This window comes from Daucus carota, chromosome 7, assembly GCF_001625215.2.
Source record: "Daucus carota subsp. sativus chromosome 7, DH1 v3.0, whole genome shotgun sequence".
Classification (NCBI taxonomy): domain Eukaryota; kingdom Viridiplantae; phylum Streptophyta; class Magnoliopsida; order Apiales; family Apiaceae; genus Daucus; species Daucus carota.
The window spans coordinates 669,859-682,781 of NC_030387.2; the positions used below are offsets into that span (position 1 = coordinate 669,859).

General features: G+C 35.2%; 4 protein-coding genes across 4 annotated transcripts in view; 1 reads left to right on the top strand and 3 right to left on the bottom strand.

The window, feature by feature from the left end:
- Positions 1-12,923, bottom strand: part of LOC108193242 (ATP synthase subunit gamma, mitochondrial) — a 72,764-nt gene that overhangs the window by 35,026 nt on the left and 24,815 nt on the right. The gene's annotated exons all lie outside the window — the stretch shown is intronic.
- Positions 680-2,616, bottom strand: LOC108194377 (DELLA protein RGL1). The gene is made up of 2 exons (XM_017361327.2): positions 1,079-2,616; positions 680-872 (listed from the first exon to the last, which is right to left on the bottom strand). The coding sequence occupies exon 1, from the start codon at positions 2,532-2,534 to the stop codon at positions 1,104-1,106; it is 1,431 nt and encodes a 476-aa protein (XP_017216816.1). The 5' UTR covers positions 2,535-2,616; the 3' UTR covers positions 680-872; positions 1,079-1,103.
- On the bottom strand, positions 4,542-5,849 carry LOC108195336 (pectinesterase inhibitor 3). The gene has a single exon (XM_017362296.2). The coding sequence runs from the start codon at positions 5,501-5,503 to the stop codon at positions 4,811-4,813; it is 693 nt and encodes a 230-aa protein (XP_017217785.1). The 5' UTR covers positions 5,504-5,849; the 3' UTR covers positions 4,542-4,810.
- On the top strand, positions 7,520-12,350 carry LOC108196884 (universal stress protein PHOS32). Its single transcript, XM_017364364.2, has 4 exons — positions 7,520-7,909; positions 10,464-10,573; positions 10,666-10,784; positions 11,927-12,350. The coding sequence occupies exons 1-4, from the start codon at positions 7,732-7,734 to the stop codon at positions 12,006-12,008; spliced, it is 489 nt and encodes a 162-aa protein (XP_017219853.1). The 5' UTR covers positions 7,520-7,731; the 3' UTR covers positions 12,009-12,350.

Genomic DNA, 12,923 nt, shown 5'->3' on the forward strand with positions numbered 1-12,923 from the left:
TATACTTTATATATTTCTATGACTTCAGGAGGTTTAGGGTTATTCAACATTGCTAGTGCTTGCTACTGCTACATATGGAAAATTTACGAAGTTTAATTAAACAAAAAATAAAATGTACAAGTGTTTTGTTGTGAAACTGTGAAAGAGCAGGCTACCAGTCTGTAAATTGGACGTTGTCAATATTACTAGTAGTTTTACTTTGTTATGAATACGTGGTTCACTGAATTGCAGTATGAACCTTTTGACATTAACATGAATATTACGCTTGTAGTTCTGTGGATGTTGTCAAATATTTAGCTATTGAGCAAAGTCTGATCTAGGATGAGGAATCATGAAGCCTAAAATGGTTCTGGAAACAGATCGTCTCCTAGCTGCAAATACGTGACTTGGTTCACTGCTTACCTCGAACTGTTAAGATCAAACAAGTTACTGGGGATGCCCTTCAAGTGGATACCATCCAGCTTACTACATGTGTCTTATAAATTTAGCGATCATGTTTAAAATGAACACATTATTTCATCAGCATGTACTTGGCAAAATCAAACTGCAAAGCTATAAAAATATTACATCTCTTGCTGCAAAGAAATGCAAAGATCTTCTTTTTCTTTTTCTTGAGATAAACGCAAAGATCTTATTTTTCTTACATTCAAATTGATTTGTAATGTTATTGCACATGTAAACTTCTGCAACAAGCATCCTTTCGTCTTTATATTCTGCCTTTTGGCCTATATGTATGATGACAAATGCATAAGAACACCTTCTTCCGGGTGAAAATTTAAGCTTTAGTGTTCCAAGCTTCCACAAGATAAATGAAAGATGCGTTTACTGAAATACACCAGCTTCTTCTGATGGTACATGACAAAGCTGATATTCTGCAGACATGAGAAAGATGCTAAGATATGTAAATATAAACACTTAATGTCTCAGTAACTGGAATAATAAGGGTAAAAATATGTAAAATGACAATCAACTTCATTTAAATAAGCTTCCAACTCCTAGAGTGAGTTACATATATGAAAAGATTTCTTCTTGAGCTTAAAAACAGTTGAGAATAGAGAAACAAGACCAAAACAAAAACCTATTAGGAACCACCAGCTGCATTGTTAGCAAAGTTTCGGTATATCTGGGATAAACTTCCAAACAGAAAGCGAGAAAATTGGTGTGCCTCTCCACCCAGAAAGTAAGCATTTTCCATCCATACTCAGTGTGCAAAGACTGCTGAGCTCAGAGTTCTCTATAACAATGTTTGCTTGATATAGAGCGGAGGAGCTAAGATCTTTCTCCACAATATTAAAGCTATTCAGCAGAGCCCTCCAATCTTTAATCTTCATATCCAGAGAAGCTCTTTCCTCAACATCAAACGTGACAATTTGTCGGATTCCTGCACCAAAGTAGTCTTCTTCCAAAGGCATTCTTTGAGGATGGGAGCCATCAAAGCAAATGTCAAGAGAATCAAACATAGCACTGTAGTGAATAAGCCCTCCAGTGAAACGGTCCATAAATTCTGGTGACTTTGTATCAGCTTCTTGCTCAACCATAACCATTACAGTGGGATGCAGGTTTTTAATTATTCTCATTAAATTTTCAAATTGTTCATGTTGTCCAACGTAATTCCTCAAAATAAATGAAGAATAGATGCCAATTCTTTCCCCTGATTCTATCTTGAAAGAATCCTCTTTCAGATCATTCATATCCGACACTAGTACTGCTTTGAAAGAAAAAGGCAGCCCTAGGGTGGAAGCAAACTGCGACAGCCTCTTGCCAGTTTCCATGATCATTACCTCTGACGATGTAACAAGTGCAGTAATTGTAAGAGTTTCAAGAGGGCATTCATGTCGAACTGCAAGAGCTTGCATCAGAAAAGGCCAGTGCATGCCATTTCTGATTCCAAGATCAATCAAATGAATCCTTGTTGCAGTGGCCATGGGATCCAAGATAGCTTGTATTCCTGCAGACTTATAAGCTAGGCATGAGGGAATTGCTATTCCATATGCAAGTAACGGAGGCTTAAAACTGATTATGGCTTCATCCAAATTCAAAAGCCATCTCTTGCAATCTTCTCGTCCCTCTGATGAAATTATTCCTATCTTTCTATCAATTCTCTCCTTGAGAGCTTGAGCAAAATAGTAAACAAGTCTTTGAACTGGATTACCTGTATGAGAAGCCAAGTGACTACACATGCTTAGCAACTTTCTTGCACGACTAAATTGTTCATTAGCAACCTTGTCAGCAGATGATAGAAGAAACAATACAGATTCAACATCATCATCAATCTCACTGTAAAGTCCAGAATATCCATTAGAGGAATGGACAAGCATGCAGGGATCACTGCAGCTCTGTGCAGTTAATCCTCTAAACTTGTCCATTGCTACCTTTACGATGTCACTTGTGGATAAATCCTTACGATTAGGACCACTTACTGCATTGTTGCTTGTGTCATTTCCCTGCTCCACTCTTAAACGCTTCAATCTGCATCCAAATGTGCTCAAAAGCTCCAATGATCCTAAGGAAGATGATTCATTCGTCGCATCCATGTCTAAGGATCTGTAAAAATAATTAATATGTTATTGTTTTCCTCCTACTATCTCTTTAATATTTATACTGCAATCATATTCAGTGTAAAATAAACTAACTAGACTAGAAATTGGACGTCACAACTAAAAGAAGGATTTGCCTGCATTTTTGTCTCACTAGTTAATTTATACTAATATTTTAAAGAAGATTTGCCAAATATATTTTTCTATAGTAATTCAATCTACTCAGTTGATACCCTTTGAGCAAGAGTCATAAAGAACACTCCAACAATAACATAAATAAGTAAGGAAGGAAGAACAGGCTGGTGTTTTGACATTTCCAATAAACGGCTTTCCCCAGAAGCCGTCCAATATCTAATGATGTAATAGAAATAACTATTTGCAATGGTCTATGCATTTGCTGAGCACATAGGAGCTGCACTAGAGCTGGACTACAGCCGTTTAAGCTGAAACTTATCAAGGAAACCGAATACATGCCATAGAAATGTTTATTCACTATGATACGGAGGTATTCAATTTTACCATTTACTGTGAAGTCTATTGATTTAGTTTGCAAAATCAATTGAGGCAAAAATTTTAAAGAAATATGCATGACTGTTTGACATGATTAATAGTTCATTAAGTGACATACATGGCATTGATTATTTTATTATGAATGATTAAAACCCTGGTGTTTTTAGAGGATTGACAGTATGTGATTAGGGTAATATTCATTTTACATGTTTGGCATTATTCTAAATAAGAACAATTTGTTCCGATAACACAGAACAGGGACGGATTTGGCCATCGTTGTTAGACTTATCTATGAACAAAGACTTAACATCCAATTAAAGGCAGCAAGGAGAATCATACATCTTTAAACATTGATATAATATATCTTTAACTTTCCAAAAAAGAGGAGAATGCATTGTAGAGAACAAGTGAAGACACATCTAAGATCAATTATTATATACATCAGTATCTCAGAGATATATAAAGATTAAAAAATGTATAACAAAAAGAGACAATAGGGCTCCTTTAATCTCATCCCTTCTTGGTTTTTGTGACATTGTCACCAGGGGCTGGACCAAGTTTCAAGAGGGAAGCGGTTGCAGTGACCACGGTTTAGGCACGAAGAAAAAGCAAATTTTTACCGGTTTAGTAGTTTTAGCCATAGTGAACTCAGCCGGCTCAGTGGCATCCAGCAGGGCCAGTAACAAACAACAATGCATTAGTAGGAAAAATCTTGTTACGCCTAGAAGCTTCATATTATAAGCCACAACCAGTGTGTCAAATGATACTACTACCTTAATCAAGTTGCGCTAAAGATAGGCCAACTGGTGTGTGACAGCAGAAACGAAACTACAAGCCTGTGTGAAGCATTAGTAAAACTGCAAGGACATACCAGTCAACTTTCAGAAACAACCAACAATCTGAATAAGCTTAAAATATATATTCTCTCCGGTAAGTATGTCCAGTCCTGATGCTGAAGTAAACGAGTGGACAAAGCCAATCGTCTCTCTTTGCATGGACAATATAGTTCAACACATTTTCCAGAAGTCGGACATACTTGTACATGGTACAGTCTCCCCTGATTAGCTAGGCTTAAAAACAATTTATCTTTGAAATACCACCTTTCATTGTTTTCTGGAAACAATGTTGCATCTTTCAGTCTCACTATGCAGCTACGAGTCATGCCATATCCAAGAATTCATAGTACAAGATCAGGACAGTGCCATTTGTTCACCGGTGTCCCAGTTTCTGATATTTCCAGGCTTTCAGTAATACTATTGACATCTTATCTAGTATCAATTATAACATGTCTATTTCTATATATACCCACGGAATTATTGTTCAAGCAGTTATGCTTGTTGTTTAGCATGTCATGAAAATTTGATTCATAGATCAGACTCTCTGATGCCACACAACCTTTAAGCAATATAGTTATCTGCATGACCAAAAAATCAATCCGTCAATCCAGAAAGTGTTGCATGCGTCTGAAGAAGTAATACAAACATTTTTCCAAATAAAAGTGGAAATGGTAATGCAATGTTTATAAAGAGGCTTGAACGATTCGTAAATCATATATACAGAGCCAGGAAGCTCCATTTTATTTCTACAGAACTCTTATATCCTAAATATAATACCTAGATTTATTTGTTACATGAGAAAAACAACTTGTAATACAAGTAACAATTACAGGATAAAATTATAGGGCTATCCATGCCAGTCAGTTCCTGTGAATTTCATAACCACGTAATACTGAGAACGAATTGCTAATTATTCATCTGTCAAATTTATGCAGGCCCGGGCTGCTGCATATGCGTAACCATGGCAAGGCAGTTGCTAGCCATCTTCCTCAACTTCTCCGAGAAAAGATTCAACGGGCTGTCCATTCCTTCCAGTGAGTCTTGACAATCACTGGCATCCGTTATAGCAGCACTCAGCATCGTATTCAAGGTCCCCACATCTTTCACAGGAAGTGCGTCGAGTGCATTTTGGAAATCAATCGAGGCGCTATCATAACTATCTTTACAATCTGAATACACCGAGGCATGATCTGTTGGCGCCCCTTGCTGAGTAGACATATTGTCCGCTGTCCCTGTGGCTGCTCTCGCGACATCCAAACCCGCGCCTATTGCTATATTAAGTAGAGAAACAAAGTCTGTTGGGCCAGTGTATCGATTAAATACAGCCTGACAGACATCAGGATAATCCGTGGCATCGCAAATTCTCTTGACCTCTGGATTTTCGTTACCATTGGCCTGTGGCTGTGGACCAAGCACAGCATCGACGACGCCTGATTGCGCGGGAGTCATGGGGGCTGGAGCTGGATCAGACTCTGCTACTGCATTCACAGACACTGGCCTTAAATTTGGAGGGGCGTGGGGGTTGGGATGCGAGGCTGCGTTGTCCCGCGGCACGCAGACCGCATTGGCGTAACGCAAGGAAATGAGGGCGAAGGAGATGAAAATGAGCTTCAACTCCATGGTAGAATATGGTAGAGGACAATGTGAGAAGAGGGGAGAAAATGAGAGAGATGTGAATGAGGGGAAGGTGAAAAACAGGGAATGGGTTGGGGAGGGAATGGTTGTTAGTTAATTGTTCAAACAGGTGGTGAGCATTGAGAAAGAATGAATCAGGACCCTGGAAACTGTTTTTTTTAGTTGCTGTCTTGGCCTTGTTTCACGGGGTTTTTCTCGTGTTTGTTCGTGTCATGTTTTTGTGTCGTTGTCAGGAGCCTGTGACCGTGTCCATCGGAATCGAATGCATTTTTTTTTTCATGCAATTTTGTCTATGTATTTTTAAGTCCAATTGATCCGGTACTTTGAACAAAATATTTCAGTTCAAACTGTAGGAATTGAATAGCTTGAATAATATATATTTTAAATTGATATTTATCATATATATTTTATAAATTATAACTATAATTTAAATTATAAATTTAATAAAATCTATCCCAGAGGGGTGTATTGAATTGAGATTTTAAAACATTTTTTTGTATTCATGAAATCTGAGGGTATTTGATTGGGATTGTTTGAAATCCATTAAAATCTTGAGGTATTTAATTGGGATTTTAAATTATGCTACATAATCTAGTGGTATTCAATTGCGATTTTAAATTATACTTTAAAATCTGATGGTATTCAATTGGGATCGTTTAAAATACATTAAAATCTGATGGTATTCAAATGCTGATGGATTTTTTTACATTTCATAAAATGATGGATTTTGTGGCATTTTTCGGTGTATTTTAAGTTTTTTGAAATCCCACCAAAATCAATGGAATTTTGAAGCATTGTGCTTAAATCCTATCAACTCTGCAACATTTTATCAAGAATCCGCACAAAATCAAAATCACATACAATCCATTAAAATCCATAGACTAAAAACAATCCATTAAAATCCCAATCGAATACACTCCGAGTGAGGTTGGTGATGATTAGTTGATATTTTTTTTAAATCATGATTTCTTGCTTTATTTGTAATATAGGCTTTGTTTTTGAAAAAAAAAAACTAGATCTTTCAGGTTGAAACTAGCAAAATTATTTCATTTCAGTCTGGCAAGTCATAATAGAATTTTGATAACATACAAACTGCAAATTATCTTTTGATCTATATTATAATAAGTAAACATAGGTATAATTTATAGTCGTACGAAATTTTGGTTTGGTCATATTGGTTTGATGATTCACTTTGTAACTAAAAATCTGCAACACTTAGAGTTCCCATAGTCTTACATCTCTAAACAGTTTGATATACTACAAGATAAAAACTCCACTATTATTCTTTTAAATATAATTTCTAATTAGTTAAAAAATAAAAAAGTAAATTTACTATCATTAATATATATTACTATTATATAATAATTAATAATTAGTGTAAAATTATATAGCCGCCTGTGCTTTGCACGGGTTTAAGGCTAGTATCTGGAAATACTTTCGAGTTGGTGAATCATGTATGCCACTTATATTCTTTCTGATTGTTCTAGACCCATTTTTATACAAAAGCACTGCGGTTAAAAAAGGTGGCCTCATTTGTAAAATTTTACAAAACCAAAAGGACCTTGATGCAAATAAGACAGGCATAAACAGCCGTTTGGTTCCAGAACCAGACATACAAAGTTTTATCAAATACTCTCTCCGCCCATTTCTTATCGAATGGTTGGGCACGGAGGTTAAGAAATATGTATAAAGTAGTGGAAAAGAGGAAGAAAAGTGGGTGAAGTGGTGGGACCTATTGATTTTTAATATATAAAAAGAAGATAGTGGAGTTAAAGTAATGTGAAAAGGAAAGAAAAGTGGAGAAGTGGTGGGACCCATTGACTATTTTTGATAAGTTTTGAAACGTAAAGAATTGGGTGGAACACTCCAAAAAGAAAAGCGTAAAGAAATGGGTGGGACGGAGGGAGTATAATGCACTGGAAAAACTTTTGTCGTGGGCGATATTATTAATCTTTGTGGACCACAACACAATACAATACTTGCAGCCGCACTCACAAACTCATCATCATCCATCCATTACATGTTTATCTATCTGTACACATCCAATCATCACTATCTATCCAACGGCTCACAAATCATCATGCACTCACATATTTTACTAAAGTACTAGAATACGACCAAGGACTCTGCATATAGTTTACTCGTATAACACTAGAGCAAACTTGTCAACTCTGTGTAAACTAATCTTGCTATCGAGATCGAGAGAGAGAGAGATGGAAGCAGAGAGGAGAGTGGGTGTGGCAGTTGACTTCTCAGGTTGCAGCAAGAAAGCTTTGAAATGGGCTATTGATAACGTTGCTCGCAAGGGGGATCATCTCATCTTGATTAACATTCAGGCTGAGGGTTATTATGAGGGAGGCGAGATGCAGCTCTGGGAAGCCACCGGTTCTCGTATGCTTTTCTCCTCTTTTTCCTTATCTCATTCTTTTACAGGATTAAGAATCAAACTGGACACCGTATAATTAGCAAAGTTTCAAATTTATATATAAATTCGGGTCTCAAATTGGCTGCTTTTCACGTAAAATTGCTGATTTTCGTTAATAAATTTAAGATTTTGTTAGTTTATGACAGACTTCAAAAATGGTCAATTTGAGACCCACCGCTTGAAAGTGGCCAGTATGAGACTCCAATTTTATTGGTAACAAATTTGGAACTTTGCTAATTATATAGTGGTCAATTTGATACTTAACCTTTGTTTATATACATCTTTTTTTTAATGTGGGTATAGCTGTTTAATTATTTGTTTTTTGTCATGTTTGCTTAAGTTAGCAGGAGTTCTTGATCTCAAAATTATAGACTTGAATATCATTAAGCCAATCAATTAAGATTTAAGAACAACCAATAGGCCCATGATAATTCCACATAAAGCACCATTTTTACCTCAGTATAAATTCTGGTTGCAAAATACTGTCATGAATATAATCAAGATTTACTAACCCAAGAGTCAAGTAAATAATTTCAAGGTGAAGGAAATCGATCCAGGTGAAGTTAATAACACGAAAATCTACCATTTGCATCCATCTAGTATTGTAAAGAGCATAAGAAATGGTACCTGTAAACATATAGCTACTCAAGTTATAATTTGTTAATTCCGGAGTGTTTCTAAAGGGTTCTACACCTACTCTGAAAAATAGCATCAACTGATCATTGATGGTGATAGTCTGTGGGAAAACTAGCAAAGTCAGTTGGTTTGAGCCTAGAATTCTGGAGTGAGGAAAGTGGGTGTAGCATATTCATCTTATGTGGGAAGAGTTCTCAAATCTAGTCACCCCCATCTCCTGTAAAATACCTACTACCCGTCTACCCCTGAACCATTTCAACACATCTTCTACTTTGTTCTCTCTTATATTTACTATATATGCTGTTAAAAAGGTTCTCTAGTAAAGAATCTAGTTTGACTAGAAGCAAGCGGTCTCATGCAACTTCATGCTTTTGTTGTGAAGGAGTTAGTGCGAGTTATATGATTAAGCTTTCAAAGTTTTTCTAGTAACCAACATTCAGAGTTTTCCCACTCTTTGCGACCCTCAAAATGTTGTGTTGCTGCCAACAATAGCATTTCATATGGTACTTTAGTCATTGTAGTTGTTTTACTGCCTCCATCCAATTCAAATTGACTCTGTGTTTCAAAGTCAGCTTCACCAAACATTAGCTAACAACTAAACATTACTAAACAAATATAAATAAAAAAAATGTCATGAAATAATACATTTAATCTATTGTTAGATTTCACTTCTAAATTTTGAAGATTCAAAAACAACAATTTTTAATTATACAAGAACTTCGTTTAATTTTACTTCAAAATGTGGAATTAAGGGAATAATGGCAGGACTATGCAGTATGCACTATTATTTTATTTATTTGATTGCACTCTTCAAACTCGAGAGGAAATGTTTGAATCATTCCAGTGGAAGCAATCGAAGTTGATCCTGGACTTTTACCACTTGCCGTTAGGGGGTTTCCATGTCTAAACTTTGGCATTAATTTGTCTATTTTTTATTTTTGTATCCTTATATTGTCATATATGATGCACTTCAGTTCACCACAAGGACAATGATCATCAAAATCACAATTGGCCAAAATTGCTTGAATCTATCACATGTCTCTCTTGTCTCGGTGATGTGATGTCTTGATGCTTGTTCCAAGTGTGAAAGTACTTAAATAACAGTTCATCAGTTTCAACATACTATTTTTTTTATTGTTCTTAAATTGCATTTGAAATTGGTGTACATTCTCATGACTATAACAATCAAGTCTCCTTAGAGTCTAGATATAACCACCGCTAGTATTGATATCAAACTCGGAGTTTGTTTCTTGTAGTCGCCGATCTGGTGGATATATGAATATGAAAGAGTGCAGAGATAACATGCCACAAGGATATTAAATCGCGTAATGAGCATGTTCTGACTGAACTTCTCAGTGTATCAGCACTGTAGACAGGTGGATGAGGTGTCATATATAAAAGATGAGGCAAACAACTGACATCGGCATAGTGGAACATACTGATTTCTTATTTTTTTGCTAATGATTAATTATAGCTAGATAAATCTCAATCACACATCCCTCCACACCACTAAGAGGAGAGCAGTATCCATTAGGTACCTGTTGAGAACTGCTGCCATATCTAAATGTCTTATTGCTTTTATCTTGCTTCCAGCGATGCTACTCATGTGGTTTTAATTTGATGTCTATCGGTTATTCCCGTTGAATATTTAACTGCATGGCAAAGTTTTAATTTTATAACTTAGGGATATTGGTTTTTATGTGGGCAATCCACAAACTTACTGTTTTGTTCCATATATCTTTATTCTAGATATTGTCTGTACTGTAAATGTTGCTACCCTCGCTAATTTTCTGCTTCTGCTACTGATTATAATCATTTTACCTATTACACATGTGTTTCTGCAAAGGGGTATTGATCTATTTCACGAATTCCTATTTATTGCAGCTTTTATTCCTTTAAGTGAATTTTCTGACTCAAATGTTATGAAGAAATACGGCGTGAAGCCTGATGCAGAAACACTAGATATAGTCAATACTGCAGCTGCTCAGAAAGAGGTGACTGGATTGACACTGAGCTATTTTATTCTGCTATATTCAGTATTAAGCTGTATTTAATATATTAACATAAATTTTGTGCTCGAGAGCAGTTTTTAGTATTGATGAAAATCTACTGGGGAGATGCTAGGGAGAAGTTATGCGAAGCTGTGGATGATATCCCATTGAGCTGCCTTGTCATTGGAAACAGGGGACTTGGCAAGATCAAAAGGTTTGATTTTTTCAATTATACTCATGTAGTCATGTGTAGTATTATTTTGTTATTTGGAAAGTTTGCATTTGTGTATATTTTGCTAGCAAGTGAATTTAAGAACCTCATTTCACCTAACTTCTCTTCTAATGCTGAGATAAAACTTTGTAAAAACTATACTTCCTATGTAGTAAATGTTCAGAATGTGGTGTCTACTATATAGAATGCTTTGTTCCCTTTCCTGCCTTCTAAGGCTTGAATTTATTGAATTTCTTTCCAACTTGGTCTTGTTGTTGATTGGATGTTTTTGTAGGACATCGGCTACATAATATAAACTGCTAATTCAATGTGTTGGTTATTTCAAATATCTAATAACCTTATGTTATGGTTGTTTGTAAGGACTATACTCCCTTTATATAGAATTTGTACTTATTTTATCACTACACAAATTTTTAAGAATGTGTCTGGGAACTTGAAATTCATTTCGGATGATGGAATTCAAATGACATGATTTGAGTTGTCATTTCAAATTCTCAAGTTTATACTAGTATTTGATTTTTTTTAAATCCAAATTGTTTTGTTTATCCAAACATGTCATTTGATTAAATCCAACATTTTAAATAATATTCAAGTTCCCAAACAAGCCATTGCAATTTCATGCACCAGTGCTGATCTTTTTTTCTTTTTTTTTTTCATTTTGCCGAATATGTCAATCGCACCCTTATCGTATTATATTTCTGTGTAAGTGAATTACACAATATATTGTGATTAGTTTATGAGAATGTTGTATTGATCAGATGTGATAAACCCCTCCCTTGAAAGCTCATTTTTGGCGTGAGATCTGATGCCTACAATTACTATAAAACCCAAAGTGTTATGATCGTATTGTTTATATTCTGACACAAACATTAATTAAGAGTAAATAGGCCAACAGTTTGAGGATCGTAATCCCATGTAGTAAGAAACATGGGCTTTCAGAACTAATGGTGGTGTTTGATGCTCTACTTATACAAGCTCACAAGATAACTAATTTACATGGTCCACCAAGTCATGTTTCCAAACTTTAACAATTTCGGGAGTTGGCTGAATTCAATTTTTATATTTATTTACCAAACAGTTATGTAGTTCATATATTGATAATATGATTCTTGCTTGATTTGCAGGGCTATCATGGGCAGCGTTAGCAATCATGTGGTAAATAATGCACATTGTCCTGTTACTGTTGTGAAAGACCATCACGAGTGATGACAGTCAACATTATACATCGGCAAATTGAGTTCTTAGATGCACTCCATGACGTGGATGTTGGAATAAATATAAACCTGCCTTTAGTAGCTTTATACTGAAGTTGTTGCAGGGCTCTTGTATATTTTGATAGATTTCGTTGGTTTCTTGCAGATGTTTTATCCAGAGAGTTATTGTGTATGTATTTCCACAATCTTGAGCTGATAAAAGCAACTACTTGCAAATAAACATGTATGCTGCAGCTTGGTTGGTTTCTTGTTGGAAGCACTGTAACAATATATACTCTATACTCAATTCCATGTCAACTTTCAAAAGTAAAATTTGTTTCAAATTTTTTGTCCACTTCAACTTCTAATGTTAAATATTTAAATTTTCAAGATCAAATATACTGGGTCACGCTCAACAGAGAATCAGTTCTCAGAATAGAACCATACAACCACTTAAGGTTCAACTGCACAACCCTAACTTTTAAATAGATTCTTAGGATCTAAATTAAAATACATGTTTTTTTCATGTTTTTTCATCGTTATATATTCAAAAATAATTTTAAAATATAATACATAGATATTAACATTTTTTGCATGTGAAATTCTGTTACGGAACCCTAACTAATACTAGGGATAAAGGTAAGGGTTGTATGATAATTATCTTATTTTCCTATCTTAAATAGAATTCTTCCATAATTAATATTTCTATCAAAATATAATTATAAATTAGATATTATCTCGAATTAGGAATTTTTATCTTATTTTAGAATTCGGAAGGAAGAAGGGAAAAGTATACCAACAGTCACACCCTTCTACGTATATTTGTACACAAACCCTATACATCGTTCTTAGAGTAAAAGCATGATGTTCAAAATTGGGCCACCAACAACAACTTCAGGGACTGTGTGCAGTGGCGGATCTGACTATG